The sequence below is a fragment of the Apodemus sylvaticus genome, chromosome 5 (genome assembly GCF_947179515.1).
Source record: "Apodemus sylvaticus chromosome 5, mApoSyl1.1, whole genome shotgun sequence".
NCBI classification, from domain to species: Eukaryota; Metazoa; Chordata; class Mammalia; order Rodentia; family Muridae; genus Apodemus; species Apodemus sylvaticus.
The window spans coordinates 74,445,497-74,470,542 of NC_067476.1; the positions used below are offsets into that span (position 1 = coordinate 74,445,497).

The 25,046-nt window shown below is 48.4% G+C and overlaps 1 protein-coding gene across 1 annotated transcript in view; it reads left to right on the top strand.

The window, feature by feature from the left end:
• Positions 1-21,458, top strand: part of Syt13 (synaptotagmin 13) — a 41,079-nt gene extending 19,621 nt beyond the window's left edge. Inside the window, exons 2-6 of the mRNA XM_052183040.1 lie at positions 6,745-6,970; positions 9,008-9,142; positions 11,793-12,094; positions 16,874-17,003; positions 19,081-21,458. Coding sequence (XP_052039000.1) covers positions 6,745-6,970; positions 9,008-9,142; positions 11,793-12,094; positions 16,874-17,003; positions 19,081-19,385 — 1,098 coding nt within the window. The 3' untranslated portion in view covers positions 19,386-21,458. The remainder of the gene's footprint in view (positions 1-6,744; positions 6,971-9,007; positions 9,143-11,792; positions 12,095-16,873; positions 17,004-19,080) is intronic.
• The last annotated feature ends 3,588 nt before the right edge of the window (positions 21,459-25,046 follow it).

Below are 25,046 nucleotides of genomic sequence, written 5' to 3' on the forward strand. Positions count from 1 at the left end.
AGCCATATATGTAGCAGAGGATGGCCTTGTTGGACATCAATAAAAAAAGAGGCCCTTGGCCCTGACATGGTCTTAACACTACTTCTTTCTAACCAAAACTGTCTTTGGGACTAGTAGTATCTAGATTTGTGTCTACTGATGTTGTCCTTCCCATGAGGATACTGACTTAAAGATATTGTTGTTACTGCTCCTTGGCCCCCAGAGAAGAAGTCAATGCTGAGTGGATGGCCGGATGAGTGACTGAGTGCAGAGAGAGGGTTTACCTCTCCAGGTGTGTCACCCACTCCACTCCAACCCGGATCCTCATGTGTTGGGTACTGGCTAGCTGATTAGATCCAGTGCAAGCTAGACTGTCTGTCTGTCTGTCTGTCATTTATCATCTACATGTCTGTCAGCCTATCTAGACAAGGTCTTGATAGAGTCTATCTAGACTGTCCTCAGACACACTATATAGCCAAGGATGACCTTGGCTCCTGATCCTCCTCTCTCTACCTCCCGAGTGTTAGGATCACAGTTGTGTGCCATCACTGGTATATGGAGTGTTGAGGGTTGAACCCAGGGCTTCGGAAATGTTAGACAAAACTCTGCCTACTGAGCCACATCCCCAGGCCTCAAAGCTAGCCATCTTAGTTTTAAAAATAACCTCCAAGGAAAAAGAGAGTAGGAAGAGGTGAGTCCCGAGAGAAGGGGATTTGGGACACAGGCTTGGAATACACAGAAGAGGAGGTGGTGCAGGCTGCAGGGTCGCCATGGAAACACTGCTTGATGCCAGGACCAGAAGACCAGCTGTTTCTTTAAAAGGAAGCTCAGCTCCACAGTTTGAAATACACACCTCTTTCGCTGGGACCCTGTGGACTCAGCCCTGAGCAGCCAAGCTGATCTACCGTACCTGTAACTCTGGGATCTCTGTCACTCTGGGATGGGCCCAAGTGTGGAGCAGGTACCATTCGCACCAGTAGCACCTTGGGAGGCTTCTTAGACATGCAGAATCTACTTGAGGCCGGGGCTTGGAATCCGAGTTTCATATTCCTCTCTGTAAATGGTGTCTGCCAGCTAGCTCCTCCAACATACCTGCTCCCCATCCCCCACCCCTGGACTGAAGGCTGTGTGGGGCAGTAGGGGACATCAAGATAAAAGTCTAGATTTTAGCCTAGGTTGAAAGGAACCCCAACTGTTCTCTGTGGTGTAGAGGAAGCTGTTTGTCACAGAGCACATAGTTTTCCATGGCAAAATTAGGTTCCAAGAAAAGCCAAGCCCTCCTGAACTACAAACTTAGCCTGAAGGAGGTCATCTTCCCCTGGGGAGATGGTTATGTGTGTGCACATTTGTGTACCTGTGTGTATGTGTGTGTGTGTGTGTGTGTGTGTAACTGTGTACATGTGAATGTGGAGACCAGAGATCAGGCTTGGGTGCCTCCCTTATTTTTTGAGTCAAGGCCTCACTGAGTTTGGGTCTCATTGATTCAAATAAGCCGTCGTCTGGCTGCTGAGCCCAGAGACTGCGGCTCCACCCCTGACCACCAGGGTCACCGATGTGTGCCCTCATACCCTGGCATTTATGTGGGCACTGGGGATCTGAACTCGGGTTCTCAAGCTTGCATACTAAGCCCTTTCCTGACTGAGCCATCTCTCCAGCTTCCTGAAACATTTGTTACTTTAAGAAGGATGTCCCAGCACAAAACATCAAATTAATAACAGGGTCAATGAAAACCTCAGGTAAGCCTCGTCTTCACAGACCACTAGCTCTGTAATTGACTTCTGCTTTTCTCACATAAACCTCACCTGGGAGGGCATCTGTCTCTTCCCTCCTGGAGCCTTCATGTCAGGTGATGCCTGGCCTGAGGTGAGGCTCTATCAATATTTGCTCATTAGAAGAAGTCCAGGTCCTCCCACCCTGCCCCCGAGCCATCTGTCAGCCTGCAACAGCCGCTGTAGACAGAGCCTGGGGAAGCCTGAGCCAGGAGGGTGGGGCTGAGGCTGGGAGGAAGGGCAGCGGGCAAGCAGCAGCCTCCACTTAGCACCTAGTGACAGCTGGGGCTGCAGGAGTCACCTTCAACCCCAAAGTTCTTGAGATGCCATTGGGGAAAACAAAGAGGAGGAAAAACAGAAATGCAGTTAGGCTTCCTGTAGAGCCAAGTTCTCCCCAGAGCTACTGGCTTTTCACAAGTTTTTTTTCCAAAAACAAAATTTTTGTTTTTATAGATGTTGTTTGTGGAAGGATCTTACTATATAGGCCTGAATGGCCTTCAACTTGTGATTCTCCTGCCTCTACCTCCTGAGTGCTAGAGTTATAGATGTGAGTCACTATGCCAGCTTTAATGTATGTACATATGTGTATGTATGTGTGTATATGTATATATATGTGTGTTATATATGTGTATGTTTGTATATATGTATATGTGTATATGTATATATGTAAGTTTTATATGTGTATATATGTGTGTCTATGTGTGCTTATATATGTATGCATGTATATGTGCTATATATATGTATGTATGTGTGTTATATATGTATATATGTGTGTATGTATATGTATCACATGTATATGTATACATATGTATATGTGTATATATGTATATGTATCATATACATACATACACATGCATATAACACAACTGTATATTTGTTGTATGTACATATATGTGCATATGCATTTGTGTTATAAATGTATGTGTGTGTATATATGTATATGTATGTTTGTATGTATGTATATATATGAATGTATATATGTATGTGTGTATTATGTGAATGTGTGTATGTACTGGGTTTTTTGAAACAGAGTTGCTCAATACATAGCCCTGCCTGCCTGGCCTGGAACTCATTAATGAAGACCAAGCTGACGTCAAACATGCCACTCTTCCTAGCTCTGCCTCCCAGCTGCTATGATTACAGGCATGTAGCGAACCATCATGCCTGACCATCACACCCATCTCACTATGCCTTATTGTACTAAATACACATAGCATGAAATCTGTTTAGTGTGGCATGTGTATGTAGGTCAACATGTTAAACGCACTCACAACGCTGGGTAATGACCCAGCATCTCCACAGCATGTGGCTTCTGTAAGGATGGAGCTCTGTCCCCTTTCAACAGTACCTCCCTCCTCCGCACTGCACCTAGCTACCGCCCTTCTGCAGCCTACCTATGGTGTCGGACTACCCAAAGTCCCTCAGGTTTGTCTTGTAGCCAGCATCTTCCAGTTACAGTGATGTTCTCTAGGTTTGTGCACACAGAGGTATAGCAGGGCTCCTCTTTTAAGGACCAATAGCATTTCAAGGCCTGCATTCTCAGTTTCTTTCTTTTTCTCTCCCTTGTCTCTCTGTTGTTGGGGCAGGAACCTGGAGGCAGCAATTCCTGCTTACTAAGTAAGGAACACTGCTTACTGGCTTACTCCCCATGGCTTGCTCAGCTTGCTCTCTTATATAGCCTAGAACCACCTGCTCGGGGGTGGCACTGCCCACAGTGGTCTGGCCACTCCCACGTCCATCATTAATCAAGAAAATTTCCTTACAGATTTACCTATAGGCCAGTGTTATGAAGGCAATTTCTCATTTGAGGTTCCCTCTGCCCAGATGATTTAGCTTGTGTCAAGTAGACAGAAACTACCCAGCATATCCTGTTTAGATGATAATTGTGTTTCCTCCTTGGAGAATGACCATAGAAGTCCTTTGCCTGCTTTTGGGTGGAGTAGATTTGTTTTACTTTCCCCATAGAACTTTAGCGATTTACATTCCCTGGTTGGTTTTGACTGGCTGATTCAGCCCTGAAGCAGGAGGCATGTCTCAGCCACTGTCTCAGGCACTGTTGTACACTCCTCCCCAGCCTGGACCCGGTACCTGCACAGTTGGTCATGGTGCAGGGAATCAGAGGCTAACAGCCTAGGATTCGGGTGAGGCTGGGATGCCAAGGGGCTCCTCTGAGGGCTCTGTTCTGAATGCATGTCTCTTCTGTCTGTTTGGCTCCAGACAGACAGACAGACAGACATTCCTGGTTGTCGTCCCTCTGAACACCTTTTCTGATGCATTGGTACCCACTGTCTCACATCCCTATACTGGGCTGCAGGGACAGGGAGACCAGAAGTCTCCTGGTTCTGAGGTCACCTCTCCACCTCGGGTACAAGTGTGCCTGCAGGGCCTGCTCCTTAGTTTCCCCTTCTGCCTAGACTTTCTTATTGCCCTCAGCCCCTCTCCCAGGCTCCCTCTGCCTTCAGCCTCTTTTCTATGACTTGGGAAGTTTCAGTTATTTGACATTCAATGAAAAGATGAAAAATTTTTATACGTATGTATGTATGCATGTGTGCATGTATGTATGTATATATGTATGTATGTATGTATGTATGTATGTAGGCATCACACATGCCATGGTGCATGTATGGTCAGAAAACAGCCAACAGGGGCCAGTTCTTTCTTTCCATCATGTAGGTTCTGAGTATTGAACTCAGGTTGTCAAACTCGGCAGAAACACCCTTACCCAGTGAACCAGTGAACTCAATGGCCCTGAAACATGGTTCTGAAATGAGGAACAAGATGTGTGACTGTTGCTTTTGTGCCTTGGGGATTTAAGTTGCTGACAGAAGCTCTGCTCCCAGAGCTTGGACCATTAATCATTCTTGCAAAAGGCCACTGCTGTTTGCCCTCAGGATAAGGATCAATACCAAGTATGGAAGCCATAGGCTGGGTGTACAGAAAATTCCAGGGGTACGAAGTCCTGCCCAAGGCTGAGTGGACAGCAGACTGATGAGCCCTGAGGGGTGTGTCTGTAGTGCTGGGCATCCATTTGGCATGCTCTGGGTTTCAAGGCAGAGCTCCAAAAGTAAGGACATCATCACTTGTGAGCATTCGAGGAGGCTGGGCCACAGGGTGAATGGACCTGGTGGCCAAATGCTATTAATATCAGAGAAACAGACTCTGTGTCCCTCCACCCGCAGGGCATGGTGTTGGCTTTGTCCTCACTCTGACTCATTTCGCAGTCACAAGAGAGGGGCATGTGGTTTCTGCCTAGTGGGGACACATTCTATCTGCCTAACATAGCATCTGGGCTGACTTGCTTAGGATTGAACAGGACAAGCCACCAAGGTAATGCCGTGGATAGGAGGATCAGAGCAAGCAGTCACAGCCTAGGGTTGAAGATGGTCCTCGAGAACCAGGAGGCAGTGTGCAGGAAAGCAGATGGAAGGGAGTCAGGATGGGTCTTTCTGCCTAAGGATAGGCAGGAAAGCATGCCCTGGCTCTGTGGAGGGCCCCATTCATTCCTGGAGCCAGTGCTGTGTCCCCCACCAAAACCATAAGTTCAGCCAGATATGACTCAAACCCAAGAGCCCAAACCAGCCCTTCTATCAAACAATTGAGGTGGAATAAAATCAAATACAGACAGGGGCATGCTCCCAAGGCCACCCAAACAGTCTCACTTCTGGTCCCAATAGGTGGCAGACAGGCTGACTCTCAGTCAAGGGTGGCTGAGACCCAGCAGTATCTAGGAACTCCTTGGGGATGAGGGACAAGGTAGAACACCTGAGGCAGGATTGGGTGCTACAGTTGCCATTTGGCCCACTACCAATGGCCAAATGACAGCAGATACCAAGAGCTGATACTAACCAATAAATGGTATGAAGTTCTGTCAAAGTCTCTGGTGGCTCTATATGGCCCCAAGTACTTCTGAGTTTCAGCTTTCCCACTGTGAAATAGTAAAACAGATGGAACCCACACTTAGGTGAGATGTGATGCAGGACACGGCTCTATATACTACATGTCAGGGACATGGTCCTTCTGTCTTCTGCACACCTCCCTCATTCAAGGTCAAGGTGAAAGTTCCAAGCTCTCTAGTTGCCTGTGGGTCACATGTCATCCTGCCCTTGACCTTTGGTCTGCTGACTTGATAGCTCCTGAACAGTCAAAGGACTTTTTCTTCCCTTCTGTTGTGTGGGATGTCTCTCCAAAGGACACTGTCACTGTTCTCTTTGCAACCTGAAGCAATAACTGAGAGGTATCATTTAAGGCTACACCCCAGAGAGGCAAAATGACCCAGCCAAAGTGGCCCTGTCCTGGTGCTAGGGTCAGGAGTGGGGCTAGATCTAGCTGCTGTGCTCATGGGCCTGACATACTAGGGCAAGGGACAGACCACAGCCAGACCATTGACAGCTAAAACATTACTGGGGGAGGCCAGTGCTTCGAGCCAAAGGCCAGATGTGGTGGTGAGGTGAGGTAGGGATAGTCCAGATGGGGATGGGTGGATCAGAGATGGCCTTTAGAGCCTTAGAAGGGAGGTGGACAGCTTTGGGAAGTGCCAGAGGCCAGTGGGTCAGGCAAGGCAGGCTCTTACAAGTCACCACAGGGGTCTGGATTTTGCGATAGATGTGGGGACTAGCTCAGCCATTAGAAAGGAACAGAGAGAAACAGAGAATAAGAGAGAGAGAGACAAACAGACAGATAGACAGAGAGAGTGACAGAGAGATAGAGAGGAAGGCCATAAAGGGGGTGCGCAGAAGAAGCATGACCTTACCCAGAGATGATTGGGGGAGGGTAAATCATGGATTATGAACCTCACCCCCCATTCACACATATACTTCTTAGATGTTAGAAATGACATTTTCCTTTCCCAGACTATGTTCTTTGGGGCAGACTGGAGGCAGACCTCTGACCCTGCCTCCTTTAGGAAGTCAGCCCCTACTTCTTCTTGGGGGGGGGGGAGATGGTCCCTACCACAGGCTTCTGTTCACACAACTAAGCATTCTATTCACATCTGTAGTTCAATGTTAAAAAATCCACGGAGCCTGTCCAGCCCCGACCTCTCCTTAAGTTCCCGGACATCTATGGTCCCCGGCCAGCTGTGACAGCCCCTGAAGTCATCAACTACGCAGACTACACCTTGGGGACCACAGAAGAGTCTGCTGAACCTGCCAGTCCCCAGGCCCAGAGTGACAGTCGCCTCAAGAGGCAGGTCACAGAGGAGCTGTTCATCCTCCCTCAGAACGGTAGGTTTCCCTGCACCTGGTGGATGGGGAGCATGGGCGTAGGGAGGGCCTGGCCTGTGTCTTTAGACACAGTGTGTGACCTGCCAAAGTTCTCCAGGGTCCCGGTGTGCTACACCCGAAATGTTTGGCATCCAGCTTTCCTATGAGAAAGCTGTTTCAGATCTTACTGTGTAATTAATAAGAGATAAAAAAAAAAAACAAAGTTAAAAACAGGCTCTGAGTTGTGTTTAATCTCTGCCTTTTTATATGCTTGCTGTGTGGCACTGGACATACTACTAAGCCTCTCTGGGACTTCATCCTCATCGATAGAGTGGGACCATATCATCTCCTCCCTGTGAAAGTTACTGTTAAATGTATATCAATAATGACTAGAATAAATGCTTGAACCAGGGCTTAGTACAAGGCATCAAAACAAATGGGTATTGTCACTGTCCCTATTCTTCCTATGAGCACCAGGCTTCAGAAAGCAGTACCCATGGGTGGCTAGCACAGTGCAGCCAGGGCAATAGGAGGGGAGTTGAGATGCAGGCCTTAACTTACAGGAATACAGAAGCTTTTAGGAGAGACAATCCTAAGAGTAAGAAGGTAGCCCATCCTGTAGTCCAGGTCTGCTGCACGTGGCAGTGCTAGAAGCAGCAGTTTTGACAATGACCTGGTGCATGTAGATTCCTGTTGGCCAGCGGACAGATGGCCAGTAGTGCTCCTAGCTTGGCTTTTCAGAAACCACTTCAATCTGTGCTGCGAATGGGCTGACCCTTTCGGCTGTCAGTAATCAGTCTTCCCTACCCACATTTCACATAGATTCAAAATTGAACATTGGAGAATTGAAAGCCAGGCAAGATTGATGGGTGTGAGTATTCCTCCCACTACCAGAGCCTCTCTCAGAAGGACCTGATTGCTCAGTTCTTGGATAGATCCAGGATGGAACCCTCTATGCCTCCAGAGAATCCAGCACACATAGACTCCTGTCTTCATTTCCTTCCCATCACAGAGGGCAACATCCTGATTCTGACCCACAGCTAGCAGCGTTGGTCAATTCAGCCAACATCCCATGATGCACTGAGTGTGTTTGACCACTGTTCTCCCTCCCCCAGCTCCACTGCTCCCCTCACTCAAGGAAAAAAATCAGCTGCGGAGGGTGCTTTGCAGATGCTTCCCCTGAACAGCCAAGGATAGGCAATGTCAGCTGAACTGGGTCTGGGGCCTCAGTCTGAGGCTGCCTAAACCTTACGACCTCTAGGTACCACTGAGTCCCCTTGTTACCAATCTGTTGCAGCATCCTCAGGATGGCTTTGGGAGCCAAGCGCATCCTGCACATAAATATCTTGTTCTCACCACAGTCAATCTGCTCCTTAGAGGACACTTTGTAGCAAGAATCTAATAATGAGTCCTTGGGGACATTAATGGTCCCCTAGAGTCCTGCCCTCTGATTTATCCTGAGGATCAGCAGCTCAGTTTTGGTTGCTTAAAGTATCATCTGCAGCATCCACTGTGGCTCCTTAATTCTCCTTTTAGGCTTGACTCATGAGAATCTTTCACACATTAGACTCCAGCTCAAGAGACAGGGGAAGAAGGAAATACTGGCGGTTTTATTGGTGGTTTTAGGAGCTTCTTGATTAAAAATAAGGTTCTCCATTCACTCAGCAAATGTTCAATGGACATAAAATCAAAATCAAAGCCACCATCATCGCCAGTGGCATCACCTCTGGCCTTGGTTTTGCTGTTGTCTCCACCTGTTCTTTCCTGTGAGATTTGCCCCATAATTCTACCCCCTACCAGAACCATGTGACCGCGTGACAGCTTTCCTTGTGACAAGTACACCATAGACCAGCCCAGAGCTGAGAAAATCCCCCCCAAAACACACAGCAACCTAAGTACTATATCAGAACCCACATATTGATCACTGAACCATAATGGTCCCTTGAGGTGCAATTCCATAGCCCCCTTTAGGGACAGTTTTGGGCTTGGGTGGCAAAGGTAGTGTATTATGATCAGGACGCCGGCATGACAGCCATGGTCACCCTGTCTGTCTCCCAGGTGTGGTAGAGGATGTCTGCGTCATGGAGACCTGGAACCCAGAGAAGGCTGCCAGCTGGAACCAGGCCCCCAAACTCCACTTCCGCCTGGACTATGACCAGAAGAAGGCTGAGTTATTTGTGACTAGCCTGGAAGGTACTGTTTTGTGTGATTGGCAGGCCCTGCAGGTGGGATGGGAGGGGCTGCAGCTGGAAGATACAAGGGTTAGCACTCTGACAGTCTCTCATGCACGGTGCTCAGACACAGATTCTTTCCCTCCCTCCCTCCCTCCTATAACCATGCACACCAGGGATTCCTAACTGGCAGACATCTTTCTAAAGCATGGTGACTCAAGGACCAGTCTCCTCCACCTGTAGTTCTCTGAGCTCCTCAGGCCTCCTGCTAGGTGCTTCTAGCCATAAGATGAGAATTAGCAGAGGCCACAGCCATTCCATAATAGCCTTAATGGATAAGCGTGAGTCACTTCTTCTCATACCCATCAGTTGGAGCCTTCTCACTTGGCCACACTTTGTTGCAGGGCATCTTAGGAAAGGTGGCCTGGCAGGCTGCCTACCAGGACAGGAGGTAAGTGATGGACGAACAGCTAGCGGCTTTTGCCAGCAGTGCCTTTGACACTGAACAGGGCTCTGGGCCAGACAAAGGCAGTCTTTCAAAGGTCAGAGCCTGTTCGGTAGGATACCCCGGGAGCACTCCTCTGACAGTACACACCCCATCACCAACCAAGTTCAGACTTTACGAAGAAACCCGGGCCGGTGGCAGTGATGCTTCAGCTGTGCTCTTTCTATTCCTGATGTCCTGTTAACGTGTTAGCCAACTTTCCATCACTGTGGCAAAAGACCTGAGGAAGGAAGGTGTTCTGGCTCACAGTTCAGAAGTTTCGCTCAGTCCACCAGTGGCCCTGTTGACCTTGGGTCTGTGGTGAGGGGAATGTCATGGCAGAGAGCAAAACCACGCACCTTACAGTGACAAGGAAGCCGAGGCTGGACAGAATCCCAAGATCCTCTTTAAGAATATGCCCAGTGATCTGTTACCTTCCCCTGGGTCCCACCTCCCTAGAGCACCGCCAGCCAGGGCCGAGCCTTCAGCCCGCCGCCTTTGCAGGACCTTTTAAGATCCAAACCTGCATTAGTGACTTGTCTAGCTGCTGTGATAAAATATCCTGACGACAATTTAAAGGGAAAGGATTAATTTTGTCACACAGTTGGAAGATGCATATCCATTGTGTACCACGGCTGCTGGGGCTGGAGGCAGCCAACTACATGGAGTCTACAGACTGGAAACACAGAGTGATGAACTCTGAGGCTCAGTTACTCTACTCAGCTCAGGATATCAGACCTAGGGTTCCTCCCACAGTTGAGTAGGTCTTCAGGATCTAAAAGCTCCCTCATGAGTAGGCCCACAGGTCTGTCCCCTAGGTGATTCTAGATCTTGTCAAGTTGACAATGCTAACTGCCACTCATACCACATCAGTCTTGTGTTGAACTTGACCTTGGGGATGGAAATCAGGGCTTCAAGCCTGCTGAGTAAGGACCCCACCCCTGAGCTTCCCCCTACAGCCCTTGGTTTCCTTGTTTGAGTGAGAATTTTCCCTTTTTACTGTTGTTTGAGGTGTTTAAGCACTTCCTTGTACATCTCTGGTCCTCGGATAACTACCATTTTATCGATTAGGAAACTGTTCTAGCCTCTCCTCCGAGAGCTCCAGGTTACTCGGACAATGGTTGAGGGAGCCAGGAATAAACAGCCCCTTGAGGCTCAGAAGGAAGCTGTTGACTCTTGGGGCTTCAGGTCCTCAGGCCTCACTGGTGGAGAACAGGCTCATTCAACGTCTCTGAAGTGTCAGCTTCCACACTGAAGGGGCAGGCATCAGAGTCTTAGGAGGAGGAGGAGGAGGGTCTGCAGGACACATCCACGCCATGACACTTTTAGAGACACTGGTCAGCAGGGAAAGAGTTAGTGGCACAGGGTGGGGCACACTGTGTGGGAGACCCAGGTCCCTTTCCTGGTGAGGTTAAAGACCAGAGCCCATCAGTGGCCAGATGCCTGTTAAGAGATTCACACAAACGCTCTAGCTTAGTTCCCAACTGTCCCCAGAGGTGCATGTGGCTAATGCTTGCTCCCCAGCTCACCGGCCTCTTTCTCTCACACTGGCCATGACATAATTGTTCTGGTCAGTTATATGATTCCCCCGGCCATGCTGCCTCACAAAGCCATGTAACCACTGGTGCCATGGGCTAGCATTTCTGAAAATGTGAGTCAAAAGTGAACCTTTTCACTCTCTAAGCTGGTTCTCTGAGGTGTTTGTTACAGTGTCAGAAAGCTGACTGACACAACCCACAGTGTGACGCATTCAAAACATCAAGGTCGAGAGTCGGAAGCAGCAGTCATGAGGCAGCAGCCGGGTGATTCAGATCTCAAGTAGCTGTGTGGTAAATATTTAAAATACAGAAGTACATGAGTCACACGCAGCATTGGTAGCTATGCTAACCAAAGCTCTCCAGGGGCCTTGGTACCAATGGGGACAGCTCTGCATCTTGAGGTCAGAAGGAATCTGGAAAGTGACTCCTCTTACCCTTATTATCTAAGGAACCCGTACCCCCAGCCCCATGATGTCCCATTATGAAATGCTTCTTCCCTACAAGACAGTTACATAGTGATGGAATGCCCTGTCAGCCCCACGGTCCTGCAGACACCCAAAGCCATCTGTGTTCTGTAGTCCTGTCTGAGGACCTACTGCCCCCAATGCCCGGGAAGTTCCAGGTCTGTCTTGTTTTGTTTCTGCCTGCAGCTGTCACCAGTGACCACGAAGGAGGCTGTGACTGTTATATCCAAGGCAGTGTGGCTGTCAAGACAGGCTCCGTGGAGGCACAGACGGCTCTGAAGAAACGACAGCTGCACACAGCCTGGGAGGAGGGCCTGGCCCTGCCCCTGGGTGAGGAAGAGCTCCCCACAGCTACCCTGACACTCACCCTGCGGACCTGTGACCGCTTCTCCCGCCACAGTGTGATTGGGGAACTCCGCCTGGGCCTGGATGGAGCATCTGTACCCCTGGGGGCGGCACAGTGGGGTGAACTGAAGACCACAGCAAAGGTAGGGAGTTTTCAGACCCGAGGCCTAGAGCTGACTGGTAGAGCGTGGGAGGAGAAAGTTGAAATGATGGAATAAGAATCAGAGACACGCTCAACTCAGGGAAAAGGCAGCTTGGGCTCCCGGTCAAAGGGTCAAAGGCTGTAGCAGATTTGTAGACCAGAACTTGAGATTCCTGGCACCTGTTTGAAGACAGCCTTGCTATCAGCATCATGGTGAGGGTGGCATTAGCTTCTATGCTATTATAGAGTCTCCCTCATCTAAATACAGCTTTGGCTCTTTTTTTTTTTTAAGGTTTATTTATTTTAGTTATATGAGTACACAGTAGATGTCTTCAGACACACCAGAAGAGGGCATCAGATCCCATTACAAATGGTTGTGAGCCACCATGTGGTTGCTGGGATTTGAACTCAGGACCTCTGGAAGAGCAGTCAGTGCCCTTAACCGCTGAGCCATCTCTCCAGCCCCCAGCTTCGGTTCTTACGTTCCTCCCAGCTAGCCCCGCAGAGGTGAGCAGAGGAGGGAAGGACAGAGCCCTTCTGATCTCAGAGCAAGCAGACCTGCGGGCACACTGATACAGACGGCCACCGACAGCTGCTCTGAGACAGAATTTAGATCCTGGGATGTCTAAAAAGAGCCTCTGTGTGCTCTGATGGAACATTCTGGAAGGCCTGCTAAGCAGGGGTGCTAGTACTGACTCTGAATGAACTGCCTGGGCCCTGTGAAGGCCAGAGTACAGTCAGTGGCAGTCAGTGGCCTGCACAGACTGGAATAATGTCCTCTGTGGAGGCTGGTGAGACCTTGGGCTCCAAGCCACGTTCCCCACCAGTCAGGACAATGTGTCATCAAAGTAGGTCAGGGATGGTGCGTCAGTCCTCAGAACCAACCCAAGAGCCTGCCACTAAGCAACCTTCGGGGAACTTCTGATAGTGATAGCTCATCTGTGAATTGTCTGTTCTACATCACTAAGATGTGTCTAACCTTTCGACACTGGGCCACGATGTTGTTATTCACATGTCATTATTTACCATCAAGAAACGTGTGCATTCAAGTTATATATATGTGTATGTATATGTATACATATACATATACGTATATGATGTACATGTATGTGTATGTGTATATGTTTATACAAATACATACATACATATATATATATATCCTTACACAACAATCTCAGAATGTTTTACATAAGCACCACTTTCCAAACCAGCCAGGTAAGGGCAACACCGTGACCACTCTGTCTGCACACAGGGAAACTGAGGCTGACCTGACTAGAAATCCACACAGTATCAGCAGACTAGGCCTGGCGGATAGCTCAGCCTCCACGGCATGCCGCTCTGATTCATCCTGGGTGCTTTCCGACCTGCCATGCCCTTGCCGGGGGAGGTGACGGGCACGCGTCTTTCCTAGTCAAGGCTGGACTGTGGGAAGCAGAGCGCAGTCCCCTCCTCACCTGCTTCTCTGTGGCTCATCGGTTCTCCTGGGCCCTGGTTCTCTGTCTTTTCTCCGCTTGGAAAATTGATAGGAAAAATCCGCAGTCACCCTTTGAGAGCTGATGCCTCTAAGCCCACTTGCTAATGACTGTGTGGCAGGTGGGGTCACACACAGGGTCCCTGGTGGGAGAGAAGACATGTGGACTTACTAAACTAAAGAGCTTATTTTCCCTGGAGCCTAGAAGGTCCCCTGCAGGCTTGGGTGTTTTTGGTAGGACCCCAGAAGAGCTGAAATCCACCTCACTGAGCCAGAATCCTGGGTGTCTTGCCTGCTTCTGTCTGTCCCCCGAAAGACAACAATCCCTCATTCCCAAGCACCTCATCCAACCCCTGCTGCGTCCCAGGCAGAGAGCCACCAGTGCAGCGGGAGTCCTGTCCTCAGGCTCACCCATCTTAATGTCATCACTTGCTGCAGCTGTCACTACTCCACAGTCAGCCAGGCGCATCTGTCCCTCCTGACTGTGGTGTGCTGGAGCCTTCAGCTCCCGGGCCAGGTCAGGAACCCCACCCAGATGCAGACCGAGGGCTAATTTAAAGCTGGTGAGGGAGTCTGCAGTTTCTGCAATCCAGATGTTCTTGTTTTGTTTTGTTTTTTTCTTTTCTGGGCTTGAATGTGTTAACAGAGGTGGCAGCAGTGCCCCAGTTTCTGCCGGAAGACATTTAGTCAAAAGTGGCATGTGCGTCATTGGGGACAACAGAGCACCCCACTCAGAGGGCAGCCTGGAGTGATTCACTGAGCATCCAAGAGAAAAGGAGGAAGCAAGAGACAGGAAGAGGGAGGGGAAAAGGCTCGTTTTCTTTTGAGCATCGGAGCCCAGGACCAGGTGTCACAGTTCTCTGGTGTGATGACATCCACGAGGCTGGTCTTAGTTTTCCCTCTCACATATGTAAGAAGCCCATCAGCAGTACAGTTCTGCTGAGGGGTCGGGGACAGAAGGCTCAGGCCTGGTCATCTGTAACAGCAGGCCAGGCCAGCTGTGTTGTTCTGATGGGTGACCTTGCTGGCTCTGCTGCTCCTGGGCGGTGTGCTTGTCACCTGTCCCCAGACCTCACTGCCTCCACTGTGACATGAGAATAAGAGGACAGTTTGTCCACCTAGGAAGCAGGAGCAGTGACCGGGACTTAGAGCAGACTCCACAGGAGTCTCAGATTTACTGGGTCATAGCTTCAGATTTGCTGGGTCATAGCTTCAGATTTGCTGGGTCATAGCTACTGACCTGGGAGGTAGCAAGGCTCCTCTGGAGAATGAGAGCTTCAGTGCCTTTCCCAAGGTCACTGCTAAGATTAAGAGAGATGTCTGAAAATTTTCTGGCAAACATTTTGTATCCAGTGCGTGCCTAGTGCCAGGGATGTGGAATGAACCTGAAGTCTGGTGGGACAGGAAACACACTTGGGTGGAGCAGAGTGCTAGTGTTTAATAGACCTTGGCCATCTGCACTCTTGTCACGCCTGACACTCCCAGATCAATTTGTCACTAGCCACAATTTTGTGGCTAGCCATCTATATCTAATTAAACTTCTATTGAAATCTCAAGGCCAAGGCCTGCCTCTGGGCATCTCAGCAGCCCAGGATAGACTACTAGCTGCCTCAAGGGTCCAATCAATTAGCAAGGACAGGAATGGGGACAGAGCAGGAAGGCTTGTTCCCCTGGACTACATCAGGAGGGCGGCAAGCACTTAAGAAAGCTGTCTGCCTTCATGTCCCGAAGACGCCCTGAGATGTCACAGGAAGGACAACTGTGGGTACACAGGTGTGGGTGAGGCTATCTCTACAGGGGCATTGCTTTGGAGGTTCAGTTCCCAACAGGAGGTGATGGCCCGCAGGCTCCCCAGTTAGAACTAGAAACAAAAGGGGAGGAAAAAATTAGAGGACCAGAACAGAAGTAATTAGGGTAGAGACCTGGATCCTCCCTCGAAGAGCAAAGGACAGTTTCAAAAGAGTCTTCTGGGAAGAATGAGCCATTGGGGTCATGGTAGACATTTGTCCTGGGTGACAGGCAGAGGGTGTGATTGGAGCACACAGCAGGGTTCCACTCTCCACAGCTGGGCTCTGTGCCAGTGTGACTGAAGGAAGGAAGGGGCTCTGAGACTGCTCGCCAGTGTTTGGGTAGGGGGTGGGCTCCCTGGATCCCCTTACTGAACAGGAAAAATGGACACACTCTGGGGTTTTAGAGCTGTGTCACAGGTCAGGGAGGGCTCCATCCAAAACATTTGGCAACAGTTCACACTCCTGCAGGAAGTTGATGGGGGACACTGCAAACCTGCACACTGAGGGTGGGGTGGGGCTTGGGGGCGCTGGGGGGTGCCAGGTTGGACAGAGACAGAGCGTCTCCAGCCTACTGGGACATTGCTGCTCAGTCCTTGCCAGTCGTTCCTGGTGCCCAGCCTCATGCTGGTGTTGCTGGCTCCTGTTGGTGAATCCAGTCCCTGGTAAGCATTAGGACATGCCACGTCATTGGTGATGCTAACCTGCAAAGCTGGAGTTATCTCTTCAACCAAAGAAATGGACAACATGGGCGTGAAGAAATGGCTTTGTGATGGAAAGCTCCAACCACTCCTAAAGAGGACCCACGTTCCAGTATATATGTTTGGCAACTCACAGCTACCTGTAACCCCAGTTCCAAGGGATCTGATGTCATCTGGTCTCTGAGGGCGCCTGCATTCACACCTGCACACACACACACACACACACACACACACACACACAAATACACATAATTAAAAATAAAGAAAGACAAGGGGAGAAAAGCAATAACTCTACTCCCCCAGGACTCTCAAACTGGGTTCCTTAGGGCCCTAGATATCTGCCAAGGTACACCCAGAGTCTAGGCAAAGGGTGCAGAAGGAGAGGCCCTCTGCTCTCCACCCTCAATGTAGCACGAGAGGGGACTATTTTCTGCGTATAATTTGGATTTAAAGAAAAAACACTTGCCAAGACTTGGCGGCTCATGCCTAATCTCAGCACTCAAGAGGCAGAGGCAGGGGAATCTCTTAACTTTGAGAGCCAGCCTGACCTACATGAGTTCTGGGCCAGCTAGGGTTATATAGTGAGACCCTGTTTCAAATAAACATAGAACAATGACATATGGTAGATGAAGCCCTGTTGGCATATATGCCAGCCCCCTTCCTCTGGTCCCTGCTGCCTTGTACAGTGGTAGATAAACAAACCTTAGGTGAGTGGACCCTGGAATGTCTATGGTGTATGAGGGCAGTGTGACTCCAGTTTTGGCATCAGTTGATGGCTCAGAAGCCAAGCTCAAGTGCAGTCTCTACCCTTGTGTGTTCAGGAGCCATCTGCAGGGACCGGGGAGGTCCTTCTGTCAATCAGCTACCTCCCAGCTGCCAATCGCCTCCTGGTGGTGCTGATTAAAGCCAAGAACCTTCACTCCAACCAATCCAAGGAGCTTCTGGGCAAGGGTAAGTGAGGGTGCAAGGAGACGGGCAGGATGGCCCAGCTCTGGGATACATGCGGAAAGCAGTGGTACGTGGCGTAAAACGGAGATGGGTGAACGGGGAGGTGATAGGAGTCCCGTTGTGGACTCACCCTCAGCATCTGTTGCCAGTTCTGACAGACACACTCGTGCCTTCAAGTTCTCTCACCACTCTGCTAGTGAGCTCACACCCTTCCCCTCTCTTCTCCATTCCAAGCCTTGGCCAAATGCCTCCTCCCATACACACCTGCCGAGCATGGGCATACAGCAGCTTATGTATTGGTTATGAAGCTAAAGTTTGGGGAGCAAGGAGTCTGTGGTAGAGATGCCCACATAAACCTATTCATAAAAGCCTGTAGGTTTAAGGTTGCCTTCTGATACCTGGGCACAGGTTCCTAGTCATGAGGACCGAGAAGGCTCTCCTAACAAAGCAGAAACACAGCAAGCATGAGCTGGGACACACCTACACAGGCAATGGAGTGCTCAGTGCAAGATAGCAACAACGCGCAAATCATCTTTATGTATTAACGTTAAAAATACAGGTTCACCTGTGCATTCCTAACAAGTCTTGGATAAATGACATCAGAAGGGCTGGTGTCGCTACAGTCCTGAGCCACAGGTCAGAGGCTGTTGCCTGGCTTCATCCCTGCCAGTCAATTCTGTCTTGCTTTTTTTTTTTTTTTTAATAGCTCCCATCAGGACCATTACAGAAGAGCACTTTCTGTCTGAAATATCTCTGTAGAAATAACAAACTAACCACCCAGGGGCGATAACGGTAGCAATAAATACAAAGTAACAATTATTCTCACATTAGCTTGGGCAACCTTGACTAATGAAAACAAACCGTCCTAAGCTGCAGAAGCTTGCTTGCTGACTTGTGAATTTCCTGGGGACCTGAGGCGGGAGAGCCTGCCTTCACTCTCTCTCTAGTCAATCTAGATCCTCAAGTAAAACTTAGGAAAGAGACATTCTGGCAGAACTCAGCCAGCCAGGAGGACCATCTTAACAATGGACACATAGGCTTGACCAGACAATGGAGAAGCTAAAGGTGGAAAGAACTTTTTTCTGGTTTCATTTGATAGCAAACTAGAGGACTCTTAAGCCCTTGCCCGTGACTTGGTTTGTCAAGTCACTTAGAAAGGGCTTATGGCCAACGTGCTTCCCCAGAGGCCATCTGACATGCTCAGGTCTGAGCCACCCACTGACCTCACATGTTTTGTGACAGGCTAATGTATCTCTAACCTGAAAATCTAATAAATGCCAACTTCTGGAATCTCCTGGCCACTCGTGGAGAATTCTACTCCATGAACACTTGGTTTTATGTTGTATAAAAGTATCTTTAGGCTGTGTGTTTAAGATGCACGTGGAAGTCTCAGGGTGCAGGCCTGGAATCCCAGCTTCTGTGAAGGCAGGAAGATCTCAAGTTCCAGGGCTGCCTGGGCTGCAGAGGCAGCTCGAGATCAACTGTAGTGAGTTGGTACAACCTGTCTCTAAAGAAAAAGAAAAAGAAGGCTGGAGATTTGGCTCAGTGCTAGCATGCTTGCTTAGTGTGTGTAAAGTCTGAGGTTCAAGGAAAAGGAATCATTAAATGAATTAAGTTATATGCTTACACTTGAGTCCCAATCCCAATTTGCATAATATATGCAAATATCCCCTAGTCTGTAAAACACCCCAAATCTGAAATGTTTATGGTCCCAAACCTTATAGAGAACGATATTCAACCTGTATGGTCAGTCTTTCACATTCATTTCTTCTTCTTCTTCTTCTTCTTCTTCTTATTATTATTATTATTATTATTATTATATATTTTCTTTATTTACATTTCAAAAGTTATCCCCTTTCCCAGATTCTTTTACATTCTAATGCAAGCTTTAAACATGCAACTCTGTTTTCCTATCTCTAGACCAGTTCCTGCCATCTGGTAATCTGGTAGATACTTAATACCTATTGAGAGAATGCATGGTCCAGAGGAAGTGTAGGGAACCCCAAGAAGGAGCAGTATTCTAGATCCTAGCAGCTCACTTGCTCCCTTCCAACTTTCATTTCTCTGTACCCCTTCCTAGATGTCTCTGTCAAGGTAACCTTGAAACACCAGGCTCAGAAGCTGAAGAAGAAACAGACGAAACGGGCCAAGCACAAGATCAACCCCGTGTGGAACGAGATGATCATGTTTGAGTTGCCGGATGACCTGCTGCGGGCATCCAGTGTGGAGCTGGAGGTGCTGAGCCAGGGCGAGGAGGGGCCGAGCTGCGAGTTGGGCCACTGCAGCCTAGGCCTGCATGCCTCAGGCTCTGAGCGCAGCCACTGGGAGGAGATGCTAAAAAACCCGCGCCGGCAGATCGCCATGTGGCACCAATTGCACCTGTAGTCGGCCACCTGCCGCCAGCCACTGACCGTCTTTCTTGGACACAGTCATCTTCCAGGTTCAGCTGTCAGTCATCCCTCCTGCTCTGTCCACATGCCTACACACCCGAAGACAGATGCAGACATGTTGGCTGAGGCCAGGACCTCATTCCTCTCTTACTGTATTCTCAATACTAAGGTGAACGGTGTCACCAGGACAGTGACGGGATTGGCACATCAGGGTCACTCAGAAGACCCTGGTCATCTGTGTCATGGAAAAAAGATGTGTATCAGGTACACTCAGTAGGCAGTCCCTGCTCACACTGGTCTAAAGCCTCAGTTCCCAACCTGTGTGTCATGACCTTTTGGCAACCCTCCCTCTCCAAAAATATTTACATTGTGATTCATAATGGTAGCAAAATTACAGTTATGAAGTAAGCAATGAAAACAGTTCTGTGGTTGGAGAGCACCAAAACATGAGGAATTTCATTACAGGGTCACAGCGTTAGGAAGGATGAAAATCAGTGGCCGGCAGCAGGTCCCTGAGCCACTGGGGTCACGCCGCATTGATTCTCTGGGTGGAATACACGAGGCATCTGTCCTTAACTAGCACAGGGGTTCTGGAGCAGAGCTGGAGGGGCTACGCTTGATGAGAAGATCCCTTCCCAAGGCCAGGCAGCCTTCCCAACCCCCACCTCCAGGAACTCAGCACCAGGACAGTATGGAGACAGGGATCTCTGCTTACTTCATTTCTTCTTTCTTATTTTTCTGCTGTTCGCATTTCACTCTCGAGCTGTATTGTGTGTTTTGACTGTTTTATTTAAGGGATCAGAGTGGATTTTGTTTGTTTTTTATCACATGTAGTGTGTCCTTTCCCTGGCAAGTCTAGGTTGCCACTCGTCTAGAGTGTCTGCGGCATTCTGAGGACAGCTGTCACGTCACCCACCAAGCGAACTCCGTGTGACAGACCTGTCCTTCCCAGCCTGTACTTCAGGAAGAAGCAGCTCTGAGCTTTCCTTGTTCCATCCGGCTATGTAAATGATGAGGTGGATGAACTTTAAAGAGGAAATGTGACCTCTTGAAAACATGCCGCCCTCCAGTTTGGGAGACCTGTCCCTTTAACTTGGAAATAACAAAAAGCTAGGTCTGGTTGCCCCTGTTGATATTTCCAATAGATGCCCCCACTAGGATACAAATATAAGTAGCTAGCTGCAGGGGTAGATAGATACTTGTGAGCTGGAATTCGGGTTGTCAGTTACTTCCGTGTTCCACAGCGCCTCCGTGTGGCCACCTATAGCACAGCACCGATGTCATGGGAGCTTGCCAGTCCAACTTCAGAAGGTGAGCAAGAGGCATCTTAGCAGGCATCGGTTGTTGCTGTTCACTCGATGGCACTTCCTGGCTCCTCCATTGGCTGTGCCTTTTCTCCTAAACCTCCTCTGTAACTTTCTCAGAGATGTTAGACTGGCAGACCAAAACCTTGCAGTCACCTTTTACATCGGCTTAGCCTGTTTTCAGCCATGCTTGTAAGTCACCCCCCGAAGCAGCTTGGGAAGGAACCTATCTATGTCTGTACCAAAGAGTGTTTTCTGGAAAGAGGTGGAAATAAAGTGAGAGGCCATTCCAGGCTGGGCTACTGCTGGGGAGTTAGGAGTTCACCCCAGCCCTCTCTGAATCCTCTCCCAACGGCAAATAGGTATTTTTGTCGAGTGTTTGTCCACCAAGACCTTGTATGTGTCTGTCCATTCTGATTAGAGAAGGCTGGGGTAGGGGTGGGGCGACTGAGCAGCGTGTCACCTTAACGGAAACACCAGATCAGAGGAGCCCAGCAATGCTGTTCAGACCAGCAGCTCTCAGATATAAAGGAGCCCCGGGGGGAGGGGCAGTGTCTGAACTGGACTGAGGTGGGAAGCTTTGGAGGAGAAAGTTAGTCCTGTGGAGTGTTTCTGCCCTCTCTGTTTCCTGTTGTTAGATACTGCGTGTTCATGATGCCATCCCAAATCGAAGCACAAAAAGTCGCATGAGACATTGTGGTCACATGTCTGGTTACACATTGGAGCACAAATCTTACAGTGGTAAATAAATTGTTTCCAATGGGGTTGGCAGCCCGGTGTTTCTCTTTGTTCCCTTTCGTTAATATTCTAGATGTATAAAATTCAGAAAAGAATCTTGTGTGTCACGCACCCATGAACCTCTGCCAACTTCGATAAACCTTGAGGACTACAACTGAATTTCCCTCTAGTGCCCTATACTGAGAAGACCAGGATCTTACACTACACTCTGATTGGATATTCTAAGCATCCCTTTATATTTTTACTAAGTGGTCATTTGATCCCTGAGCACTAGTGAGTACTTGTGTACTTCCAAGTTTTACTTAAATTCTTAAATCGCATCACACTTTTTTGTTCAACATTGAAATTTTAAGCTTCATTTAGACATGTGGTTCTAACTAGTTTCCCTTTCACAGCTATATAATATTCCACTGTGTGGATCTGCCACAGACCATTCTATTGATGTACATTTAAATATCTCTCTCTCTCTCTCTTTCTCTCTCTCTCTCTCTCTCAGCAGTTGCTTCCTATGTACATGTATAGTTTCTTGGGGATATGTCTAAAAATGAGTGGAGCTGCTAGGACAAAGAGAAAGAAACGTGCTTGTGTGTGTGTGTGTGTGTGTGTGTGTGTGTGTATGTTGGAACTTTGACTTCATTCCTGGTAAGGAATATCAAGTGGGCCCCTGTGACTCTTCAAGACTCCTCCAGCACCCCATCAGTGGAGGTTCGAGGAAAGAGAGGCCAGAGGCAAATGACCTCCTGGAATCGTGCCACCCTAAGCTGTCCAAGTGACCCATCTCAGCTCTGGCCTCTGAAGGAGGTGTCTTGAGAGTAAGAAAAGGATATTTGATTTTTATTTGAAGGGTTCATTTTATCTTTATTTTGAGACAGGTCTTTCTATGTATTTCTGGCTATTCTGGAACTCTCTGTTTATACCAGACTGGCCTTAAAATCACGGATATTTGCCCGCTTCTGTTCCCTGAGTGCTGTGACTAAAGAGATGTGTCATCGTGACCACTCAAATTGGAAGGCTCTTAACCAGGGGAGATAACCTCTCAAACAGTCACCGGATATTTTCATTCACATGTAACTCCTTACTTTTATACTTCCTATTCCTATTATTACATCCTAATGACAACTGGGGACATTTGTATTTCTGTAATAAAATGGGCTAAGTGGCCTTTATTCCACAGAGCCAAGTAATATTCACAGGTAACTGAAGGCAGCTCACTTGAGCCCCAAACTAATGTTTGCCTCTCTATAAAAGAGAAACGGTTGGAGTCCCTGGTTACTGAATCAAGGGTTTTCCAGTGAAGTGGCCTCAACAACAAATCATGCTCTGACAGAAAAAGTTCACCTCTGTCTGTAGCTCTGAGTCAGAGCTGAGATCTAAAACCCTATGGGGTGCTGTCCCTGGCAACCAGTAGGTCCCCAAGCTAGTTAATTGCCTCTGGGCCTAAGTGCCCATATCTATAAAATTATTTTGGACTAAATGACCTGCAGGCCCCTTCCAGCTTTAATCTTTTGTAGTTCTGTGTCTTAGTTAGAGACATTACTACAATGAAACAACATGACCAAAAGCAACTTAGGGAGAAAAGTTACATTTGGTTTACATAATTCCACATCACAGTCCATTGAGGGAAGCCAAATCAGGAACTCAAACGGGATAGAAACCTGGAGGCAGGAGCTGATGAGAAGGTCATGGATGAGTGCTGCTTATTGGCTTGGTCCCCGTGGCTTGCTCAGCCTGCTTTCTTATAGAGCCCAGGACTACTGTTAGTGGTGGCACCTCACACCATGACCTGGCCGTCCCCCATCAATCACTAATAGAGAAAATGCCCCTATAGGCTCGACTTGCAGACTGATCTCATGGACTTATTTTTCTCAATTAAGGTTTCCTCCTCTCAGATGACTTTTAGCTGTGCCACACTGGCATAAAACTAGCCAGCACAGTCTGGTAACCACTTTGTTCTCCACATCTCTAGTTTAGTGTCTCCTGTAGAAATAAAAGGAAACCTGTTCTCTCTGTCCAACACTGGATAAGGCATTGGCATCTACTACAGTCCCTCTGAAGGCTACTGGTACTCCCCTGAGCATGGTACTTAAGGTTCTGAGAGAACTGGGTCTCATCTGTCTGATTGCTGCTGGGCACTGGTATTTTTCCACCCAAGAGTTCTTACATTTTAGAGCCAGTTGTGAGATCCCATTTGGAGGTCATCCATCTCTCTCCACAGCAGACATCTATCTGCAGGGAATACAATCAAGAGATAGAGAGGTTGGGCACTAACTTAGTGCTGAAGAATGTTCCTCCCCACCCCCACCTCTGCACTTGCCTTGCAGGACCATCAGCACAGATGTAAAAGTAACTTTTATTCACCAGATGTAATTGTCATCTGGGAGGCATACTGTTGAATACGCTCACCCTTTCTAGTTCTTTCTGAGCTCTGGTTTGCTGGTTCAACTCAGATGTTCTGGCTCAAAACTCCTCTCCAAGCTGACTGATTCCAACTGGCTTCTCTCAGCTTCTCACTGAATTGCTTTACTTGAAAAACTGCCTCTAAACTCCATGAACTGAACTGCACTGACTGTCCAGACTGCACAAACTGAACAGAACTCAACTGAACTGCCCTCTGTTCTCCACTGCACTACTCTTAAATAGCTTCACTTTTCTGTCTGTTCCTGTGAGAGTTGGGTGCATCCTATCTCTGACTCATTCTGTCAGATCTTTCTCTGATTCACCACTTTTGTCTACTTCTCAATTAGATGTCACTTTCAAACATGGCTGCTTTCTTCTATAAACCAACATTACCTTTATTGTTAGGGATGAAAGGTACATACTAAGGGCGTTTCTGTATTCCAGCCAGATTGTACTGTGATCCAGAGCCTGACCGCATTCCAGTCAGATCACATAGACCTAGATTACATAGACAAGGCCTTTGGATATAATCCCTTGCCAGAGCGCCCATGTTGCTGGATTAAGATTCCTCTACTAGAAACAGATGCTGTCGTGGCAACAAGCCTAGTGGTGACCACCGTGATGAAAGCTTAGCTCCCAAAGACTTCGTCTTGGCTTTGTCATTTGTCAGAGTTGTCTCCATTTTCCTGAAGCTTTTTTCAGAGATTTTGAAATAGTTTGTTGGCAAATGTGGATGGCAAAAGTCCTACTTCAGAAACTTGGATGTCGTCCAAGGACAAACAAGGAGAACTTGTTTTTCAAGCCCAAAGTAACAAATCCAATTTCTCTTCAGCCTCTCTTGCTTGGGGGTTCAGGTGAGACAAACAGATGTGAGCTGAGAAGGAACCCCAGTTGAAGGGACTCTAGCCAGCCACAGCGTGGCAAACATGGCTCTGGCAGGCCTTGCCCTCTTCCCATTCTCCATGCCTTGCTAAAAATCTTTAGATTACATTTCTAAAGTTAACCACCAAGGTCTATTCCATTATTTGAGACTCCTCTTGAGGCTGACTACAATGTCTAACTATTGAAGTATTGAAGTCCAGCAATCAAAAGCCCTTGTTGGCTCAGCTAATTAACGTGCCTAATTAAAATTAAACACCTCAGGGCTGGAGAAATGGCTCAGCAGTTAAGAGCACTGACTGCTCTTCCAGGGGCCCTGAGTTCAATTCCCAGCAACC